The 23,981-nt window shown below is 40.9% G+C and overlaps 1 protein-coding gene across 2 annotated transcripts in view; it reads left to right on the top strand.

The window, feature by feature from the left end:
- ZEB2 (zinc finger E-box binding homeobox 2) overlaps positions 1 to 23,981 on the top strand; it is a 211,096-nt gene that overhangs the window by 9,959 nt on the left and 177,156 nt on the right. The window contains exon 2 of one of the 2 annotated variants that reach the window (XM_069732884.1): positions 5,997 to 6,092. The exons of the other annotated variant lie outside the window; for it this stretch is intronic. Within the exon in view, the coding sequence (XP_069588985.1) occupies positions 5,997 to 6,092 (96 nt within the window). The remainder of the gene's footprint in view (positions 1 to 5,996; positions 6,093 to 23,981) is intronic. 2 annotated transcript variants of the gene reach the window in all.

Raw genomic sequence — 23,981 nt, 5'->3', positions numbered from 1 at the left:
GAAAATGTATAAGCTGCTTATTGCTTCTAAATTGCCTTATCTAAATTATTCTTTGGTAACTGGCTTCTGATGATTTGTTAATAAAGTTTTAATTTTAATATTTCCTATTTGGGTTGCTATGAAATAATAGATGTTAAAAAGAATGGCTATAAATTTTTAGAATTCAAAAAGTCACACCTATATGAAGCGAAGCATTATTACCCCCTGTACACCTGCCCCAAATTTGGGTTACAAGTGAATACAGTAGCCATCGATTTCTTGTACAGCCACTCTTTCCATCTAACATACCGGCATTCTATGCCTAAAAAATATTATTTTATTTTTTTTCACAAAACATTATATTGTTACCTATAGTGATGCATTTTTTAAAACTTTACTTCCATTATCAAGAGAAGAACATCCGAAGCTCTCAACTTGTATTAGAACTCGGTTCTTTACTTTAATATTTCTAATTATTGACATTTATATGGTTTTTTTTTAGTAAGATCCGCAGGCTCGAAACGCGTGGGCCATTGTCCATTTTTTTCCAGGATGTCTCCATTTTCTTAGTTTCTATTTTATATAGAATGTTTCAATAAATATTTATCTACATTTGGAAATTAAGGGCCGGATTCCGTTAGATTCCGTTAGATTCCGTCGGATTCCGGATTTGTTCTACAAATATCATTTGCATGCAACAGAGAAGTGCTAATACTTTAATGTCCCCTCCCCCCAAAAAAAAAAAATCTTAAGCTAGATTTAAAAAGAAAGAAAAAGAAAAAATTGCAACTATATAAATTTGATTTTTTTTTTACATTTATTTTTACTTTACATGCAGATATTTTAACATAGTTTATTAGTCCATAGGCAAACTGTCAAGGTCTTTTTACATCTGCCAAAGTATATTTCCATTACATATGAGATTTGTTCCGGTGGCTGGATGTCAAGAATCACATAACAGAAAAAAAAATAAATAAAAAAAGATGAAGCAAAATGATTAAAAAAAATACATTGTGAAAAAAAAATAGTATTCGTTTGTGATTAAAGTAATTAGGTTGATACTTTTAATGTCTGCTCTGCTTCTGTTTTCTTTTTTTTTTTTCTTCTAATGGCAGTTTTGCATCTGCAATTAGGAGTAATTCTGACAGTTCCAATTTCCGAGGGATGGGAGACAGTGAACAAGATGTAGAGCAGTGATATTACACGTGAAAACCCCTGTCTCTTTAACCTTGTTGGTTTTTGTCTCGCAGAGGTTACCTTTTCCCGATGGTGCAAAATCGACTTGACATAACTGTTCATGAGTTTCTGGGTTTTCCCTCGAGGTATTTGCATCCGATCAGCCCAGTCAAGCTTCAAGTTGAAATTGGCAGCCCAGAAACTGACAGGATAGGGACTAGGAGTGAGACAGCTGAAATATAAGCAATAAACTGACAGCATTCGGAGTGAAATTGGGACTCTGTAACTCTCAGAGTGCAGGCAAAGTATCAGCCGAAGTCTCACCAGCTCTCGTTGGCCTTTCATACGTTGTCGGAATCGGTTACGAGATCAGTGACTGATGTAGAATTTCTAGACCAGAACTAAAAATGTTTTCGTGAAGTTCTTTGGCCGACCCTACCTTTTATTGCAAATATGATTGGTCTAAAACAGAGTTTAGGCAAATTTCAGGACCCTCCCACGAGGTTCACGATTCACGACAACTTGTCAGATTCTCAATCAAATTTACCCTCGAAAATTGTAAAAATTGTAACCTAAAAGATTTTATTTTTATTCGACCGCCGCCTTTTAAAGTTACTTTTACTTTCCGGAGAATTATAACAAACCCTTGTAAAGGATTGTTAATGTTTCTTGTGGATGGTGGTGGTGGTTGGGGGGGGGGGGGGTGGGGGGAAAGAAATGTCCTTTCTTTGTCAGAAAAGAAAACAAAAAGCTCCGTAAAGTTAATTAAACCAGAATAAAATAAACACTTCCTTGAATAGTTGCAGGGTTTACATTATTGTTTGTTCAATGATATCCTGAAACTCACGGCCTGAGAAGGAAAAAAAAAAAAAAAATGTTGTACAATTTTTTTTCTGTCTTTTGAAGTGCACAGATGTGATTTACTTTAAAAAGGTCGTTAGAAAAAAAAGTTTAAAAAAATGTAAAAAAAAATATTAAAAAATATTCAATTTACAATTGTAATTGTGTATCATTTTTATTTTTTAGTTAAAAAAAAAAGAATTTTTTTTTTAGGCATTAGACTGATTAGTAAGTGTCTGTTACTTTTTTTCTCCGAGAGACGTAGCAGACGTAAGCTTTGCTTTCAAACCGTGTGTGTGACAGGCATTGGCTGATCTGTTGATACCCATTCGACAGGCCCTGTTGAGTTTAAATGGTGTGACGGCACATTTTTGTTAAGCTTTGAACAAAGGGATGAAGATGGTGTGCTGGCACCATCCTCGTGCACATTGGACTTGTCACAGTCTTCCCTGATTTAATGCTCTGTTTATGCCTTAATATTAAAACTTAAGGTCAGAACAATGAGTTTCCATACTCCAAATACAAAAACTTTTATTCTGGAGACTTAAGATGTAGAAGCAAATGTCGGATTCACATTCTCATTTCCATAGAACAAAACAATAAAACAATAAGTTTCGAAACATAGATTGCAACTTGCCTCCGAGCTGTTATCCATTTTAAAATGGGGGGATTTTTTTTTTTTTTTCAAGAAAAAAAGTCTTATTAGGAGAGAGGAAAGATTATTTTTCTTTGATCATTTGTTAGAAGTGATTATTTCTACAGTGGATTTGCTTATAAGCTCCTACAAAAAAAAAAAAAAAAAAAAGGTTAGGTCTATTTGCAGGCGTTGAGAATTGCTTAGACTTTTTGAAAATTACAAGAATAATTCGAAATTGCATTCTATCTCGAAAAGAAGATTTACAAATAAATGCAAACACATGGATAAGAAGATACATGTATATGATGTGTCGGGATTGTTAGGAAAGTTGGCACCGAGAACTAGGGCGTAATTATTTTACCGCTCGATAACTCGGGATCTCTGAATGTCTTTTATTTATCTCTTGACTCATGTGATGCCGCTAAACGTTTTCAGTTTTATGCTTGAAAAACCATAAAGTAATGGCATAGTCTTTAGAGATACTGGGGTTATGGGTCAATGTTTGGTATAATTAATGCAGAACTGCTCACATTTGTTTCTTTTTGGTTAAATTTAATGTCTGAAGGCAGTTGGGTATTAAAAAACAAACTGTCACGATCCGTTTTTGGATCTGTGGCAGCTCTGGTTTCACTCAGTTTAAAACTTTTTTTCCTTTTGGCCATTGGGGGTTAATGTCAGTTTCTTTCCTCCGCTGGCAATCTGGTGTTACTGCAGTGCTGCTGGGTCAGCTGATGCAGGTGGTGACCACTCCCACCATCCTTTAAAAGGTCACCTGATGCATCAGCTGACTGTTGATGATGCAGTTTCTTTCTGGAGACCAGGCTAGCAGGAGCAGGTCTCTGGTGTCAGCCGCGTCTTGTTATTGGAGTCCAGTTGCTGTTGTTATCTGCGGTGTGGAGCTTAGCAGCGGTGTTCATAAGCTAAGTGTGGTGCTTTTGTTACCTTGTCCCTTTGGTGTTTGTCACTTCCCCCTGTGTGTATTATCTGCAGAGGTTAGGCTAGTGCTCTTTGCCGGCCAGTGCACTAGCCAAGGCAGTAATAGGTGACTTCTAGGGATGAGGTATCCTGATGGTGGCGGGGGGAATGACCCGCATAGGGCATTAAGGGAGTGCAGGGACAGGCTCAGGCTTGAGCTCAGGTGGTGACCATTCCCCATTCCCTACGGGTAGGGCCTTCCTCTCACCTTTTCCATCCCATTGTTTGTAAGTTGTGCTGTCCATTGAACAAACACCTGTTGGGGGTTGAGTCACACTGTGACACAAACAAACTGTGCTATAGTCACTTTCCCTGGCCGGGTCTCCACTCCTGGACATTGGGTGTGGCACTGACTTCACTCAGCACGGCAATGAGCTCAAATGGGACATTCCGTCTAAACTGACAGAGCAGCTGAGCTCAGTGATTGGCTGCCGTACTGTCGGTGTGACGTTAGTGCCGCAACCAATGCCAGACATAGCAATACTCACCGATGGGCTTAGGGAAGGTGAGTACAAAGTGAATTGAATGTTCTTTTATCAAAATTGTGGTCAGGGACAAAATTTAACTGAAACTGGACAATCCCTTTAATGACCACACTGGGCTGTTTTGGTTTTTTTTTTGGAAATTTTTCTTAATTGCATGTACATTTCAAAATGGGTTTTGGAACCCCAAGTTGTTCCAACACAACACAACAGGGCAACAAAATTAATAAAGGGGATGGGAGAACTACAATACCCAGATAGATTAGCGAAATTAGGATTATTTAGTCTAGAAAAAAGACGACTGAGGGGCGATCTAATAACCATGTATAAGTATATAAGGGGACAATACAAATATCTCGCTGAGGATCTGTTTATACCAAGGAAGCTGACGGGCACAAGGGGGCATTCTTTGCGTCTGGAGGAGAGAAGGTTTTTCCACCAACATAGAAGATGATTCTTTACTGTTAGGGCAGTGAGAATCTGGAATTGCTTGCCTGAGGAGGTGGTGATGGCGAACTCAGTCGAGGGGTTCAAGAGAGGCCTGGATGTCTTCCTGGAGCAGAACAATATTGTATCATACAATTATTAGGTTCTGTAGAAGGACGTAGATCTGGGGATTTATTATGATGGAATATAGGCTGAACTGGATGGACAAATGTCTTTTTTCGGCCTTACTAACTATGTTACTATGTTACTATGTTATTTGCCGGTAGTTTATGTGGTTGGATGGACATGAGTAGATATGAGCAGCTTTCATCCCTTTCTGTATCCAGGTTGTAAAATTTATGATATACGGCCACCATCTTTGGAAAAAATCTGCAGATTGACAGTCGTGATAATGACTCAATTTTAAAGTCACCATAAACAAAGTAATGTTGGCTGAGATGGCTGATGTTGGAGGAACCGGCTGACCATCTTATATGTATGGATGCCTCATGATTCACTCCTGGCCAACATCTCCAAGACTTCTTTTTTCAGGGGAGATAAGCCTCCACTAGAGGTATCTTTTAGAGCCTTTCTCCATTCATAACGTATAGAACACATGCACATTTACCCAAACGGAGTGTACAAGTGTTTTGGGCATCAGGACTCGGTAGGATTAGCATTTTGCCAAACAATTATGCATTTAGTTCTAAGAAATCCAGAAAAGATCGTCATGATCATGACTAGAGCCACATGGTACTTGAATCCTTGAATACAATGTTCTCCATCCAAGCCTCGTTCTTAACTTTTCTTCCTATCCTATCTCTTCTTTTTTGACACTGTCATAATTATCTGTAGCTTGTTCTTTTTCTTCTCAAAGCAGTACAAATGTTCCACCTCTTTAACCTACAGACCTCATTAGCAGAGAAGGTCTACAAAGACAGATGTGGAGCATCAGTCTACACATCTCGTAGAATTTACATCAAACAGTGCGGGCCTGTCTTCCCTTCTCCTTGGCATGAAATCTGTCCAATAAGTTAGTCCAGTTAACAAAAAAAAAAAAAGTAAGATGTCCATCATATTCAACCAAGGAAGGGTTGATATGCCCTTCAAATCGTAAGAATGAGTCAATGAACGTATGCGATGTTTACCGGGTAACGGCACCAAAAACGATGTTCTACCGATCCACCTTGTATTTTCTCTTCTCTTAAGACCTTGCAATGTGCTTGATGACCTGATTGGATATGCTTTTTGTTGTTATGCTTTTATTATGTATGACTATATTATTCAATACCGTCCATATGAGTGAATGAATACCCGTTATGGGATAGGTTGGTCACCCTAAGTCCTAGGACTTCCCTCTCGCCCTAGAGCCCATTTTGTCTTTATTATACTACTGTAGTTGTAGCATGTAGATGGGTGTGTGTTTGACTAATGTTCGGCTGTTTGAATCATTCCTTGTTTTTTTCCCTTGCTTAAAAAAGGAGGACTTATATTACACATTGACAGAGATGAGCAGGACCTATCCCTTCTACCAGAGCGACACCCAAATATTTGTAGGAGGAAAGACTCCCGCAATAGTAGGTCTTTTTCCTGGTGTACTGTTGTCTCGATTTCTTATGCACAATCGCCTTCTGTTATGACATGTCTTTTTAAATGTTTGCCTTGGTTATCATAACTGTTTTAAATCTTTTTGTAATTAGAACTAAGAGATTGACATCCCCAAGGAAGCATTAATTGTTGGATCATGTCAGTATCTGTCTCCCAATCTATAAATACATGCACTGCAATTTTTTAACCATCTCTGAAGCAAGCAGGGAATTATTTTTTTTTTTTTATTTCCTTTCCAGAGAAAGATCAGCTAGTACTGATGATAAAAAAAAAAAAAACCCTCGATGGAAGTTTCATGCAAGCTGTGAGATCATTACATACCATAACTCATGAATGGGGCTGGCCCGTAGAACAGCAAACAAGTGTATTAGTCCCATATGTTTGTCATAATTTCTGCTGTTCGGAGCCTTCTCTACAGCATTTTAAGCCATACTTCAAACATCATTTTCCAATTTTTTGGAAAAAAATCAAAGACACGCAACGTAATAAAATAGGGATAGAATTTTTGGAATAGGCAAATAAAAATAAAAAGTCTAAATCATGGCTTTCGGATTCTTATTTGTAAAAAGATGATGTCACTTATTCTCCAAAAAAAAAAAAAATATTCAAAAACAATTATCAAATTACAATAATAGAAAAAAAAAGCGCAGTTTCCGTATTTGTGTTCCGTTCAAGAATCAACATGCAGGGAAACAAAACAATTCTATGCAAAAGGAAGAGAGAAAAAAAAATCATCATTCATCTACATTATAATTGCTTCTTTTCCACATCTACGGGGTGGTTAATTAAAATTGTGATTAAATGTGGTCTCGCTGCCTAAGATGTCTTGCCCAAAACAGGTGGTACGGAATTTAAAAGTAAAAAAAAAAAAAATGTAATTAGCATTGGAAATTGAGAAATTGCCTGTAAGAATCAGTGTTAATTTCAGTCAGTGATGAGGTAATTTATAAATGAATTCAGCAGAGGATGGGGAGTAAAAAAAAAAATGCACAACCGACACTCTGCCCCTCCTTGGCATTCCCAGCGTGCAGGTGAAGATGTTTGCAAAATATTGGAGGTAATTTGAAAATAATTCCGCACGTTCTGTAGCTTTTTATTGAGTCTGACTTGAGACTACTTGCTTTATCCTCCCTTATAGAAAGTGGCCCCGTGGCGTGTTTACCCTGAAGCTGAACAAAATACATTAGATTAAGGCTGAAAAACTATTGCCAATGACTTAATGTGACTATCTACTTTGAATTATTCCTTTTACGGAGCTAACAGTGCTGTGCAAGACCACTATTTATACCTGCATCATAAGTCCCGCCCCCGAGGAGCTTGCAATGCAATTTATCTACGTATGTAGAGTTATTCAAGGCTTAATAAGTTACCTATATACATTTTAATGTGACTATCTACTTTGAATTATTCCTTTTACGGAGCTAACAGTGCTGTGCAAGACCACTATTTATACCTGCATCATAAGTCCCGCCCCCGAGGAGCTTGCAATGCAATTTATCTACGTATGTAGAGTTATTCAAGGCTTAATAAGTTACCTATATACATTTTAATGTGACTATCTACTTTGAATTATTCCTTTTACGGAGCTAACAGTGCTGTGCAAGACCACTATTTATACCTGCATCATAAGTCCCGCCCCCGAGGAGCTTGCAATGCAATTTATCTACGTATGTAGAGTTATTCAAGGCTTAATAAGTTACCTATATACATTTTTTGTTAAGGAGAACACCAAATGCGTGTAGCATAAATGAGAGTAGCTTTGACGCCTTGGTGATAATGGTCTTGGGTCTTTTACCAGACGGCATAGTTATGATACACTTGATGCCTTTTGTGCTTTGATGTTTTAAGGCATCTGACTCGAGGGCTATGATCTACATCTGACCTAATGCCCAAATAGTGAGTCGTACCCTGCAGGAAACCCATATGGATTAGGGTAGATTCGAAGGTCATAGAAAAAAAAACATTTAATGGCAGTAGACTAGTTAGACCGCACACAAATATTCATTATATGGTATGAAATGGTTTCAAAGCTACATTTTTGTTTTAATTCTCTCCATCGATATATATATATATATATATAATTATAAAAAGTTCATTTTCACAAGTTCTCTAATCTGGGGATATATTCTCTTTAATTGCTTTCTGTGACCTCTTTCTGACCGTGAATATCGTCCATGCATTGATTTTCTGTCTCTGTGAGTTTATGTATTAGTGAAGAAATGTTCTGTCTTACATCCATTCGTTCGGTACTAATTATAAGTGATATATTCGTACTGTATTTTTTTTTTTAACCATCTTCATCATCACAGTGGAAAATCTTTGTGTGACATCACTGCATGGCATCATTGTATGACACAATTGATTTGCTTGTTTGTGGCATTTATTTGTGCATAAGCGTTTGCTCATGATATTTATAAAAAAAAAGACAAGATTGATGGCATAGCCTAGGCAATGAATGTTATAAAAAAAGACAAGATTGATGGCATAGCCTAGGCAATGAATGAGGCAAAGCATTTATATTGTGTTTGTGACCTGGCACTAGAAACGTGCTTACGTCAGCAGGTTGGTCATGTAATACTACTAGATGTTGCGTCATATTATAAACTGTGTCATATCAATCTAATCTTATCCACCTTGTTAGAAGCTAGACTTATAGATACTCTTATTTATTGCTTCATGGCTTGGTGACATCATAAGCATCAAGACCATTCATTTGAATTTTAGTTTCAAGACCTTCAGTCCATAAAAACGATCTAGTATAATCATTTGTGTTCAAAACATTCTAGTATTTTCATTGGTTTCTGAAAAAGAATTAATAACTTTCTAAAAAGCTCCAGTACCAAAACAGCCTTCCAAAAAAAGTTTTAGCATCATCACATGTTTATAAAAAGTTCTAGCACTTTCCTTAATTTCCAGAAAGGTCCAGTACCATAATTAGCTTCCAAAGAAGGTCCAGTACCATCATTAACCCTCTAAAAGATTGGGTTTCGTCATTTACAAAAAAAATTCTAGAACATTTATTGATTTTTGAAAAGGTCCAGCATCACCAGTGGCTTATATAAAGGTCCAGTACAATCACTGTCATACATGATTAGCTTCCAAAAATGGACAAGTACCATAACTGTTTTTCTTCCACCTTCTTTCCTTCCAACTTCTTCCTTCCAGTATCATCATTTGATTCCAAAAATGTCTAGTATTTTCCTTTGTTTCCAAAAACTTCTAATACCATCGTCGGTTTCCAAAAACATTCCAGTACCATAACTGCCATTTGAAGTTCCAGTATTATCATTATAAGTACTTTCATCATTGCCATGCAAAAAGGTCCTTCCAAAGTTTGAACATCGTCATTGTCTTCCCGATAAGTTTTAATATTGCTCTTGGTTTCCAAAAAGTTCCAGCACCATGTGTGGCTTTAAAAACAATGTCCAGTACCATAACTGTCTTCCAAACAATTTTATTATCACCAATTGTTTCCAAACAGTTCTAGTATCGTCCTTGGTTTCCAAAAAGTTATAGCACCATCATGGTCTTCCAAAAAGAAGTTCCACTGCCTTCCCAATAGGTCCATTATTATGGTTGACTTCCAAAAGAAAAATCAGGTATCATAACTGGCTTCCGAAGAATGTCCAATACAATCAGTGCCTTCCAAAAAGTTCCGGTACAATCACTGTCATTCATAATTGACTTCCAAAAAAAGGGCCAATACCATAACTGTCTTCCTTCCACCTCTTAGTATCATCATTTGTTTCCAATGTTTCTAGCATTTTCCTTGGTTTCCAAAAATTCTTGTACCATCAATGGCTCCCAAAAACATTTTAGTACCATAACTGCCGTGCATCAAGTTCCAGCATTTTCATAGCACAGTGTCATCAATGTCTTCCTTAAAGTACTAGTACCATTATTGCAATGCAAAAAAAGGGTCCTTCCAAAGCTTAAACATCCTCACTGGCTTCCAAAAAGTTTTAATGTTTCCAAAAAGTTTCCGTGGTTTCCAAAAAAGTTATAGCACCATCTTTATCTTTCAAAAAAGTCCCAGTGCCATCAATATCTTCTAAATAGGTCCATTGTGATATTTGAATTCTAAAAAAAAAAAGTCAGGTATCGTAAAAATGGCCAAGACCATCAGTGCCTTCCAAAAAGTTTCAGTATCATCATTGGTCTTCAAAAAGTTTTAGTATTTTCATTGGTTTGCACAATGTTTTAATAAAAGTATTGGTTTTAAAAATAGGTCTATCGATGATTTCCAAGGAGACCAAATCATAGAGTTAAAATTCTTTGACGTTGTGGAAAGTATTCCCCATCAGTCCAAGCCAATAAACTACCTTTTTTTTCTAGAAATTGGATATTGTACATTTGATAAAAGAGTCTTTTCCAGTGTTTGTGGTGTATTAATGATGGAGGCCTCGTCTAGCTGATAATCTATAAGGCTGTGGTTGAGGACTAATGCACAGGTAGCGAAAAGTCTAATCATTCTTTGTATGACGGGGGTAGGGATGGGGGGATTAAGGAGGCTGGTCCTTGAAGATAAATAGACAACCTTTCTGAGAAGCCATAACACCCTAGTTATTTATTTATCTTAAGACACCGAGGTTACTCGAAGGAAGAGTCGGAGTCAATCCTATCTACGACTGGGGAAAAATGACCCAAGAGATAGGTTTCCAGTTTGAAAACAATTCCTAATATCTGGGAAACGCTCTGTTTGTTTATGCGTACATAATGCTCAGTTTGTCCGCCTGGGAACTGAGGCAAATGGGAGAAGTATGCATGGATTTCACAGGTAACAGGATTACTTGGGCACATAATTGATCCATTTGGAGGAGAGAGAAAAAAAAATTACACCGCTCTCGAAGATGTCTCGGCTTTAGAGATAGAAGTTTATGAAACCGGCATCTGTAAATTCAAAAGAATCAATATGTCAATTTTATTAAAGCGTTGGACCAGCTGGACATTAAAGGAACATTTAAGAAAAAAAATGTCAGCTGTACTTACAGCTGTCCTGCATCGCTCATTACAAAGGCTTAGATTTGTGTTCAAATGTGGCGTCTTTGTTCCCTGCGAGTACATCTGTGGAATCAAAAGCGAAGGGCGCAATCTACAAGATGAGAAAAATTTACTGCACATCAGCAACATTAACGCGCCATTGTGACACGGAGACGGAACTTCACCCTCCATCCCGTTCATGAAGCCAAACCTCATCGGACGGCCCATAGCTCTCCACCTTTCCCATAACCGTCCAATCTTCTATTTCTATTTTTATTATTTTTCAAAAACATTCGTCGATATCCTTAAATGAAAAATCAGTCGCTTCTAATGCGAGTTTCTCACTTCAAGGCGGTGATTGAGATGGACTTACATCTCAATGCTTTTTTTTTTTTTAGCATGTGCATTGAAGAAAAAAAAATAAAAGAAGCCCTTTGATATAGGACCTTTAATGTTCGGCATGGCGAGTGGTTGATCTTGGGGGAGTGCGGATATGATGTGTATCGAGCTTGTTAAAAGCTGATGTAACGCCACTCCAATGAAAGCGCAAGAAATCATCGGTTTGTCTACAGACGCCTATGTTCAACTATCGGATGTAGTAGTTTTATGTCGTTTTTAGGAAAGCAGCAATGCAATAACGTGTCATTGTATCCAGAGTAGCTATAGTAGGTGCGGAGGTAATATTTGGAGAAGCTTTATGGGGTGCCGAGGTAACAATAAATTTGGAGTAGTGTTATGGGTGCAAAGGTAGCAATACATTCGGAGTAGCCTAATGAGCTGCAGAGGTGACAGTATATTTAAAGTATTTTTTGGGGGGTGCAGAGGTAGCAGTAGATTTGGATAAGTTATATGGGGTGCAGAGGTAGACTGCCGTGACCCAAAAACTTTACTCCCATCAAGTGACGCCACTTTCGTGAAAATATAACTTCTTTATTTAAGACATATTTTAACAAACCTTCATCTTTTAACTTGGCTTAAAACTATGGTCGTAGCTTAACACCGGCAATATTTGCCAACAATTCGGGTCTAGGGAGATTATCTGCCTTCCAGTCTCCCGGTGCAGGTTTCTTCATCACCAAAATCTCCACCCATTCTGCAGCTGCAACTTGAAATCACATAACAAAGGAGAGAGAGGACGGGAACAGGTCCGGGTACTGAGGAGACCGGATGTTCCCCCGGTCACCTGACAATCCACCTTTTGGGTAAGGGAAACGCCCCTCTGGAGGCGTGGCCAAACAAATTCCGGTAGCGTCACTAGGATGGGAGACCGATGCCAGACCAGGGAGAGAGCCCTGCAGTCAGGGGACAGCGGCATAGTCGCCGTGTCTCTCAACAGTATATTTGGAGTAGCTCTATGGCGTTCAGAGGTAACAGTATATTTGGAGTAGCTGTGTGGGGTGCAGAGGTAACAGTATATTTGGAGTAGTTGTGTGGGGTGCAGAGGTAACAGTATATTTGGAGTAGCTGTGTGGAGTGCAGAGGTAACAGTATATTTGGAGTAGCTGTATGGGGTGCAGAGGTAACAGTATATTTGGAGTAGCTGTGTGGGGTGCAGAGGTAACAGTATATTTGGAGTAGTTGTATGAGGTGCAGAGGTAACAGTATATTTGGAGTAGCTGTATAAGGTGCAGAGGTAACAGTATATTTGGAGTAGCTGTATGAGGTACAGAGGTAACAGTATATTTGGAGTAGCTGTGTGGGGTGCAGAGGTAACAGTATATTTGGAGTAGCTGTATAAGGTGCAGCGGTAACAGTATATTTGGAGTAGCTGTATGGGGTACAGAGGTAACAGTATATTTGGAGTAGCTGTATGGGGTACAGAGGTAACAGTATATTTGGAGTAGCTCTATGGGGTGCAGAGGTAACAGTATATTTGGAGTAGCTGTGTGGGGTGCAGAGGTAACAGTATATTTGGAGTAGCTGTATGGGGTACAGAGGTAACAGTATATTTGGAGTAGCTGTATAAGGTGCAGAGGTAACAGTATATTTGGAGTAGCTGTGTGTGGTGCAGAGGTAACAGTATATTTGGAGTAGCTGTGTGGGGTGCAGAGGTAACAGTATATTTGGAGTAGCTCTATGGGGTGCAGAGGTAACAGTATATTTGGAGTAGCTGTGTGGGGCGCAGAGGTAACAGTATATTTGGAGTAGCTGTATGGGGTGCAGAGGTAACAGTATATTTGGAGTAGCTGTGTGGGGTGCAGAGGTAACAGTATATTTGGAGTAGCTCTATGGGGTGCAGAGGTAACAGTATATTTGGAGTAGCTGTGTGGGGTGCAGAGGTAACAGTATATTTGGAGTAGCTCTATGGGGTGCAGAGGTAACAGTATATTTGGAGTAGCTGTATGGGGTGCAGAGGTAACAGTATATTTGGAGTAGTTGTGTGGCGTTCAGAGGTAACAGTATATTTGGAGTAGCTGTGTGGGGTGCAGAGGTAACAGTATATTTGGAGTAGTTGTGTGGGGTGCAGAGGTAACAGTATATTTGGAGTAGCTGGGTGGGGTGCAGAGGTAACAGTATATTTGGAGTAGCTGTATGGGGTGCAGAGGTAACAGTATATTTGGAGTAGCTGTATGGGGTGCAGAGGTAACAGTATATTTGGAGTAGCTGTATAAGGTGCAGAGGTAACAGTATATTTGGAGTAGCTGTGTGGGGTGTAGAGGTAACAGTATATTTGGAGTAGCTGTATAAGGTGCAGAGGTAACAGTATATTTGGAGTAGCTGGGTGGGGTGCAGAGGTAACAGTATATTTGGAGTAGCTGTATGGGGTGCAGAGGTAACAGTATATTTGGAGTAGCTGTATGGGGTGCAGAGGTAACAGTATATTTGGAGTAGTTGTATGAGGTACAGAGGTAACAGTATATTTGGAGTAGCTGTGTGGGGTGCAGAGGTAACAGTATATTTGGAGTAGCTGTGCGGGGTGCAGAGGTAACAGTATATTTGGAGTAGCTGTGTGGGGTGCAGAGGTAACAGTATATTTGGAGTAGCTGTGTGGGGTGCAGAGGTAACAGTATATTTGGAGTAGCTGTGCGGGGTGCAGAGGTAACAGTATATTTGGAGTAGCTGTATGGGGTACAGAGGTAACAGTATATTTGGAGTAGCTCTATGGGGTGCAGAGGTAACAGTATATTTGGAGTAGCTGTGTGGGGCGCAGAGGTAACAGTATATTTGGAGTAGCTCTATGGGGTGCAGAGGTAACAGTATATTTGGAGTAGCTGTGTGGGGTGCAGAGGTAACAGTATATTTGGAGTAGCTCTATGGGGTGCAGAGGTAACAGTATATTTGGAGTAGCTGTGTGGGGTGCAGAGGTAACAGTATATTTGGAGTAGCTCTATGGGGTGCAGAGGTAACAGTATATTTGGAGTAGTTGTATGGGGTGCAGAGGTAACAGTATATTTGGAGTAGTTGTATGGGGTACAGAGGTAACAGTATATTTGGAGTAGCTGTGTGAGGTGCAGAGGTAACAGTATATTTGGAGTAGCTGTATGGGGAGCAGAGGTAACAGTATATTTGGAGTAGCTGTATGGGGTGCAGAGGTAACAGTATATTTGGAGTAGCTGTATGGGGTGCAGAGGTAACAGTATATTTGGAGTAGCTCTATGGGGTGCAGAGGTAACAGTATATTTGGAGTAGCTGTATGGGGTACAGATGTAACAGTATATTTGGAGTAGATGTATGGGGTGCAGAGGTAACAGTATATTTGGAGTAGCTGTGTGGGGTGCAGAGGTAACAGTATATTTGGAGTAGCTGTATGGGGTACAGAGGTATCAGTATATTTGGAGTAGCTGTATGAGGTACAGAGGTAACAGTATATTTGGAGTAGATGTATGGGGTGCAGAGGTAACAGTATATTTGGAGTAGCTGTGTGGGGTGCAGAGGTAACAGTATATTTGGAGTAGCTCTATGGGGTACAGATGTAACAGTATATTTGGAGTAGCTGTGTGGGGTGCAGAGGTAACAGTATATTTGGAGTAGCTCTATGGGGTACAGATGTAACAGTATATTTGGAGTAGCTGTGTGGGGTGCAGAGGTAACAGTATATTTGGAGTAGCTGTGTGGGGTACAGATGTAACAGTATATTTGGAGTAGCTCTATGGCGTTCAGAGGTAACTGTATATTTGGAGTAGCTGTATGAGGTACAGAGGTAACAGTATATTTGGAGTAGATGTATGGGGTACAGAGGTAACAGTATATTTGGAGTAGCTGTGTGGGGTGCAGAGGTAACAGTATATTTGGAGTAGATGTATGAGGTACAGAGGTAACAGTATATTTGGAGTAGATGTATAAGGTGCAGAGGTAACAGTATATTTGGAGTAGCTGTGTGGGGTGCAGAGGTAACAGTATATTTGGAGTAGCTGTGTGGGGTGTAGAGGTAACAGTATATTTGGAGTAGCTGTATAAGGTGCAGAGGTAACAGTATATTTGGAGTAGCTGTATAAGGTGCAGAGGTAACAGTATATTTGGAGTAGCTGTATGGGGTACAGAGGTAACAGTATATTTGGAGTAGCTGTATAAGGTGCAGAGGTAACAGTATATTTGGAGTAGCTGGGTGGGGTGCAGAGGTAACAGTATATTTGGAGTAGCTGTATGGGGTGCAGAGGTAACAGTATATTTGGAGTAGCTGTATGGGGTGCAGAGGTAACAGTATATTTGGAGTAGTTGTATGAGGTACAGAGGTAACAGTATATTTGGAGTAGCTGTGTGGGGTGCAGAGGTAACAGTATATTTGGAGTAGCTGTGCGGGGTGCAGAGGTAACAGTATATTTGGAGTAGCTGTGTGGGGTGCAGAGGTAACAGTATATTTGGAGTAGCTGTGTGGGGTGCAGAGGTAACAGTATATTTGGAGTAGCTGTGCGGGGTGCAGAGGTAACAGTATATTTGGAGTAGTTGTATGAGGTGCAGAGGTAACAGTATATTTGGAGTAGCTGTGCGGGGTGCAGAGGTAACAGTATATTTGGAGTAGCTGTATGGGGTACAGAGGTAACAGTATATTTGGAGTAGCTCTATGGGGTGCAGAGGTAACAGTATATTTGGAGTAGCTGTGTGGGGCGCAGAGGTAACAGTATATTTGGAGTAGCTGTATGGGGTGCAGAGGTAACAGTATATTTGGAGTAGCTGTGTGGGGTGCAGAGGTAACAGTATATTTGGAGTAGCTCTATGGGGTGCAGAGGTAACAGTATATTTGGAGTAGCTGTGTGGGGTGCAGAGGTAACAGTATATTTGGAGTAGCTCTATGGGGTGCAGAGGTAACAGTATATTTGGAGTAGTTGTATGGGGTGCAGAGGTAACAGTATATTTGGAGTAGTTGTATGGGGTACAGAGGTAACAGTATATTTGGAGTAGCTGTGTGAGGTGCAGAGGTAACAGTATATTTGGAGTAGCTGTATGGGGAGCAGAGGTAACAGTATATTTGGAGTAGCTGTATGGGGTGCAGAGGTAACAGTATATTTGGAGTAGCTCTATGGGGTGCAGAGGTAACAGTATATTTGGAGTAGCTGTATGGGGTACAGATGTAACAGTATATTTGGAGTAGCTGTGTGGGGTGCAGAGGTAACAGTATATTTGGAGTAGCTGTATGGGGTACAGAGGTATCAGTATATTTGGAGTAGCTGTATGAGGTACAGAGGTAACAGTATATTTGGAGTAGATGTATGGGGTGCAGAGGTAACAGTATATTTGGAGTAGCTGTGTGGGGTGCAGAGGTAACAGTATATTTGGAGTAGCTCTATGGGGTACAGATGTAACAGTATATTTGGAGTAGCTGTGTGGGGTGCAGAGGTAACAGTATATTTGGAGTAGCTCTATGGGGTACAGATGTAACAGTATATTTGGAGTAGCTGTGTGGGGTACAGATGTAACAGTATATTTGGAGTAGCTCTATGGCGTTCAGAGGTAACTGTATATTTGGAGTAGCTGTATGGGGTACAGAGGTATCAGTATATTTGGAGTAGCTGTATGAGGTACAGAGGTAACAGTATATTTGGAGTAGATGTATGGGGTACAGAGGTAACAGTATATTTGGAGTAGATGTATGAGGTACAGAGGTAACAGTATATTTGGAGTAGATGTATGGGGTGCAGAGGTATCAGTATATTTGGAGTAGTTGTGTGGGGTGCAGAGGTAACAGTATATTTGGAGTAGCTGTATGGGGTGCAGAGGTAACAGTATATTTGGAGTAGCTGTATGAGGTACAGAGGTAACAGTATATTTGGAGTAGCTGTATGGGGTGCAGAGGTAACAGTATATTTGGAGTAGTTGTGTGGGGTGCAGAGGTAACAGTATATTTGGAGTAGCTGTGTGGGGTGCAGAGATAACAGTATATTTGGAGTAGCTGTATGGGGTGCAGAGGTAACAGTATATTTGGAGTAGTTGTGTGGGGTGCAGAGGTAACAGTATATTTGGAGTAGCTGTATGGGGTGCAGAGGTAACAGTATATTTGGAGTAGATGTATGGGGTGCAGAGGTAACAGTATATTTGGAGTAGCTGTATGGGGTGCAGAGGTAACAGTATATTTGGAGTAGTTGTGTGGGGTGCAGAGGTAACAGTATATTTGGAGTAGATGTATGGGGTACAGAGGTAACAGTATATTTGGAGTAGCTGTATGGCGTTCACAGGTAACAGTATATTTGGAGTAGCTGTGTGGGGAGCAGAGGTAACAGTATATTTGGAGTAGCTGTGTGGGGTGCAGAGGTAACAGTATATTTGGAGTAGCTGTATGGGGTGCAGAGGTAACAGTATATTTGGAGTAGCTGTATGGAGTGCAGAGGTAACAGTATATTTGGAGTAGTTGTATGGGGTGCAGAGGTAACAGTATATTTGGAGTAGCTGTGTGGGGTGCAGAGGTAACAGTATATTTGGAGTAGCTGTGTGGGGTGCAGAGGTAACAGTATATTTGGAGTAGTTGTATGGGGTGCAGAGGTAACAGTATATTTGGAATAACTGTATGGGGTGCAGAGGTAACAGTATATTTGGAGTAGCTGTATGAGGTGCAGAGGTAACAGTATATTTGGAGTAGCTGTGTGGGGTGCAGAGGTAACAGTATATTTGGAGTAGTTGTGTGGGGTGCAGAGGTAACAGTATATTTGGAGTAGCTGTATGGGGTGCAGAGGTAACAGTATATTTGGAGTAGCTGTGTGGGGTGCAGAGGTAACAGTATATTTGGAGTAGCTGTATGGGGTGCAGAGGTAACAGTATATTTGGAGTAGCTGTATGGGGTGCAGAGGTAACAGTATATTTGGAGTAGCTGTGTGGGGTGCAGAGGTAACAGTATATTTGGAATAACTGTATGGGGTGCAGAGGTAACAGTATATTTGGAGTAGCTGTATGAGGTACAGAGGTAACAGTATATTTGGAGTAGCTGTATGGGGTACAGAGGTAACAGTATATTTGGAGTAGCTGTATGGGGTGCAGAGGTAACAGTATATTTGGAGTAGCTGTATGGGGTACAGAGGTAACAGTATATTTGGAGTAGCTGTATGAGGTGCAGAGGTAACAGTATATTTGGAGTAGCTGTATGGGGTACAGAGGTAACAGTATATTTGGAGTAGCTGTATGAGGTACAGAGGTAACAGTATATTTGGAGTAGCTGTATGGGGTACAGAGGTAACAGTATATTTGGAGTAGCTGTATGGGGTGCAGAGGTAACAGTATATTTGGAGTAGTGTTATGGGTGCAAAGGTAGCAATACATTCAGAGAAGCCTAATGAGCTGCAGAGGTGACAGTATATTTAAAGTATTTTTTGGGGGGTGCAGAGGTAGCAGTATATTTGGATAAGTTATATGGGGTGCAGAGGTAGCAGTAGATTTGGATAAGTTATATGGGGTGCAGAGGTAGACTGCCGTGACCCAAAAACTTTACTCCCATCAAGTGACGCCACTTTCGTGAAAATATAACTTCTTTATTTAAGACATATTTTAACAAACCTTCATCTTTTAACTTGGCTTAAAACTATGGTCGTAGCTTAACACCGGCAATATTTGCCAACAATTCGGGTCTAGGGAGATTATCTGCCTTCCAGTCTCCCGGTGCAGGTTTCTTCATCACCAAAATCTCCACCCATTCTGCAGCTGCAACTTGAAATCACATAACAAAGGGGACAGAGGACGGGAACAGGTCCGGGTACTGAGGAGACCGGATGTTCCCCCGGTCACCTGACAATCCACCTTCTGGGAAGGGAAACGCCCCTCTGGAGGCGTGGCCAAACAAATTCCGGTAGCGTCACTAGGATGGGAGACCGATACCAGACCAGGGAGAGAGCCCTGCAGTCAGGGGACAGCGGCATAGTCGCCGTGTCTCTCAACAGTATATTTGGAGTAGTTGTGTGGGGTGCAGAGGTAACAGTATATTTGGAGTAGCTGTGTGGGGTGCAGAGGTAACAGTATATTTGGAGTAGCTGTGTGGGGTGCAGAGGTAACAGTATATTTGGAGTAGCTGTGTGGGGTGCAGAGGTAACAGTATATTTGGAGTAGCTGTATGGGGTGCAGAGGTAACAGTATATTTGGAGTAGTTGTATGGGGTGCAGAGGTAACAGTATATTTGGAGTAGCTGTATGGGGTGCAGAGGTAACAGTATATTTGGAGTAGCTGTATGGGGTGCAGAGGTAACAGTATATTTGGAGTAGTTGTGTGGGGTGCAGAGGTAACAGTATATTTGGAGTAGTTGTATGGGGTACAGAAGTAACAGTATATTTGGAGTAGCTGCATAAGGCGCAGAGGTAACAGTATATTTGGAGTAGCTGTATGGGGTGCAGAGGTAACAGTATATTTGGAGTAGCTGTATGGGGTGCAGAGGTAACAGTATATTTGGAGTAGCTGTGTGGAGTGCAGAGGTAACAGTATATTTGGAGTAGTTGTGTGGGGTGCAGAGGTAACAGTATATTTGGAGTAGCTGTATGGGGTGCAGAGGTAACAGTATATTTGGAGTAGCTGTATGGGGTGCAGAGGTAACAGTATATTTGGAGTAGCTGTATGGGGTGCAGAGGTAACAGTATATTTGGAGTAGTTGTGTGGGGTGCAGAGGTAACAGTATATTTGGAGTAGCTGTATGGGGTGCAGAGGTAACAGTATATTTGGAGTAGCTGTGTGGGGTGCAGAGGTAACAGTATATTTGGAGTAGCTGTGTGGGGTGCAGAGGTAACAGTATATTTGGAGTAGTTGTATGGGGTACAGAAGTAACAGTATATTTGGAGTAGTTGTGTGGGGTGCAGAGGTATCAGTATATTTGGAGTAGCTGTATGGGGTGCAGAGGTAACAGTATCTTTGGAGTAGCTGTATGGGGTGCAGAGATAACAGTATATTTGGAGTAGCTGTGTGGGGTGCAGAGGTAATAGTATATTTGGAGTAGCTGTATGGGGTGCAGAGGTAACAGTATATTTGGAGTAGTTGTGTGGGGTGCAGAGGTAACAGTATATTTGGAGTAGCTGTGTGGGGTGCAGAGGTAACAGTATATTTGGAGTAGTTGTGTAGGGTGCAGAGGTAACAGTATATTTGGAGTAGCTGTATGGGGTGCAGAGGTAACAGTATATTTGGAGTAGCTGTATGGGGTGCAGAGGTAACAGTATATTTGGAGTAGCTGTATGGCGTTCAGAGGTAACAGTATATTTGGAGTAGCTCTATGGGGTACAGAGGTAACCGTATATTTGGAGTAGCTGTATGGGGTGCAGAGGTAACAGTATATTTGGAGTAGCTGTATGGCGTTCAGAGGTAACAGTATATTTGGAGTAGCTCTATGGGGTACAGAGGTAACAGTATATTTGGAGTAGCTGTATGGGGTACAGAAGTAACAGTATATTTGGAGTAGCTGCATAAGGCGCAGAGGTAACAGGATATTTGGAGTAGCTGTATGGGGTGCAGAGGTAACAGTATATTTGGAGTAGTTGTGTGGGGTGCAGAGGTAACAGTATATTTGGAGTAGCTGTATAAGGTGCAGAGGTAACAGTATATTTGGAGTAGATGTATGGGGTGCAGAGGTAACAGTATATTTGGAGTAGTTGTATGGGGTGCAGAGGTAACAGTATATTTGGAGTTGTTGTGTGGGGTGCAGAGGTAACAGTATATTTGGAGTAGCTGTATGGGGTGCAGAGGTAACAGTATATTTGGAGTAGCTGTATGGGGTGCAGAGGTAACAGTATATTTGGAGTAGTTGTGTGGGGTGCAGAGGTAACAGTATATTTGGAGTAGCTGTATAAGGTGCAGAGGTAACAGTATATTTGGAGTAGTTGTATGGGGTGCAGAGGTAACAGTATATTTGGAGTAGATGTATGGGGTGCAGAGGTAACAGTATATTTGGAGTAGTTGTATGGGGTGCAGAGGTAACAGTATATTTGGAGTAGCTGTATGGGGTGCAGAGGTAACTGTATATTTGGAGTAGCTGTATGGGGTGCAGAGGTAACAGTATATTTGGAGTAGCTGTATGGGGTGCAGAGGTAACAGTATATTTGGAGTAGCTGTGTGGGGTGCAGAGGTAACAGTATATTTGGAGTAGCTGTGTGGGGTGCAGAGGTAACAGTATATTTGGAGTAGCTGTATGGGGTGCAGAGGTAACAGTATATTTGGAGTAGCTGTATGGGGTGCAGAGGTAACAGTATATTTGGAGTAGCTGTGTGGGGTGCAGAGGTAACAGTATATTTGGAGTAGCTGTGTGGGGTGCAGAGGTAACAGTATATTTGGAGTAGCTGTATGGGGTGCAGAGGTAACAGTATATTTGGAGTATCTGTATGGGGTGCAGAGGTAACAGTATATTTGGAGTAGTTGTATGGGGTGCAGAGGTAACAGTATATTTGGAGTAGTTGTATGGGGTGCAGAGGTAACAGTATATTTGGAGTAGCTGTATGGGGTGCAGAGGTAACAGTATATTTGGAGTAGTTGTATGGGGTGCAGAGGTAACAGTATATTTGGAGTAGCTGTATGGGGTGCAGAGGTAACAGTATATTTGGAGTAGCTGTATGGGGTGCAGAGGTAACAGTATATTTGGAGTAGTTGTGTGGGGTGCAGAGGTAACAGTATATTTGGAGTAGCTGTATGGGGTGCAGAGGTAACAGTATATTTGGAGTAGTTGTGTGGGGTGCAGAGGTAACAGTATATTTGGAGTAGCTGTATGGGGTGCAGAGGTAACAGTATATTTGGAATAGCTGTGTGGGGTGCAGAGGTAACAGTATATTTGGAGTAGATGTATGGGGTGCAGAGGTAACAGTATATTTGGAGTAGCTGTATGGGGTGCAGAGGTAACAGTATATTTGGAGTAGCTGTATGGGGTGCAGAGGTAACAGTATATTTGGAGTAGTTGTGTGGGGTGCAGAGGTAACAGTATATTTGGAGTAGCTGTATGGGGTGCAGAGGTAACAGTATATTTGGAGTAGTTGTATGGGGTGCAGAGGTAACAGTATATTTGGAGTAGTTGTGTGGGGTGCAGAGGTAACAGTATATTTGGAGTAGTTGTATGGGGTACAGAAGTAACAGTATATTTGGAGTAGCTGCATAAGGCGCAGAGGTAACAGTATATTTGGAGTAGCTGTATGGGGTGCAGAGGTAACAGTATATTTGGAGTAGTTGTGTGGGGTACAGAGGTAACAGTATATTTGGAGTAGCTGTATGGGGTGCAGAGGTAACAGTATATTTGGAGTAGTTGTGTGGGGTGCAGAGGTAACAGTATATTTGGAGTAGTTGTGTGGGGTGCAGAGGTAACAGTATATTTGGAGTAGTTGTATAGGGTACAGAAGTAACAGTATATTTGGAGTAGCTGCATAAGGCGCAGAGGTAACAGTATATTTGGAGTAGCTGTATGGGGTGCAGAGGTAACAGTATATTTGGAGTAGCTGTATGGGGTGCAGAGGTAACAGTATATTTGGAGTAGCTGTGTGGAGTGCAGAGGTAACAGTATATTTGGAGTAGCTGTATGGGGTGCAGAGGTAACAGTATATTTGGAGTAGTTGTGTGGGGTGCAGAGGTAACAGTATATTTGGAGTAGCTGTATGGGGTGCAGAGGTAACAGTATATTTGGAGTAGCTGTGTGGGGTGCAGAGGTAACAGTATATTTGGAGTAGTTGTGTGGGGTGCAGAGGTAACCGTATATTTGGAGCAGTTGTGTGGGGTGCAGAGGTAACAGTATATTTGGAGTAGCTGTGTGGGGTGCAGAGGTAACAGTATATTTGGAGTAGTTGTATGGGGTACAGAAGTAACAGTAAATTTGGAGTAGCTGCATAAGGCGCAGAGGTAACAGTATATTTGGAGTAGCTGTATGGGGTGCAGAGGTAACAGTATATTTGGAGTAGCTGTATGGGGTGCAGAGATAACAGTATATTTGGAGTAGCTGTATGGGGTGCAGAGGTAACAGTATATTTGGAGTAGCTGTATGGGGTGCAGAGGTAACAGTATATTTGGAGTAGCTGTGTGGGGTGCAGAGGTAATAGTATATTTGGAGTAGCTGTATGGGGTGCAGAGGTAACAGTATATTTGGAGTAGTTGTGTGGGGTGCAGAGGTAACAGTATATTTGGAGTAGCTGTGTGGGGTGCAGAGGTAACAGTATATTTGGAGTAGCTGTATGGGGTGCAGAGGTAACAGTATATTTGGAGTAGTTGTGTAGGGTGCAGAGGTAACAGTATATTTGGAGTAGCTGTATGGGGTGCAGAGGTAACAGTATATTTGGAGTAGCTGTATGGGGTGCAGAGGTAACAGTATATTTGGAGTAGCTGTATGGCGTTCAGAGGTAACAGTATATTTGGAGTAGCTCTATGGGGTACAGAGGTAACCGTATATTTGGAGTAGTTGTATGGGGTACAGAAGTAACAGTATATTTGGAGTAGCTGCATAAGGCGCAGAGGTAACAGTATATTTGGAGTAGCTGTATGGGGTGCAGAGGTAACAGTATATTTGGAGTAGTTGT

This window comes from Ranitomeya imitator, chromosome 7 (genome assembly GCF_032444005.1).
Source record: "Ranitomeya imitator isolate aRanImi1 chromosome 7, aRanImi1.pri, whole genome shotgun sequence".
NCBI classification, from domain to species: Eukaryota; Metazoa; Chordata; class Amphibia; order Anura; family Dendrobatidae; genus Ranitomeya; species Ranitomeya imitator.
The sequence above is the reverse complement of the archived record's forward strand: the minus strand, read 5'-3'. Positions and strand labels throughout refer to the sequence as shown.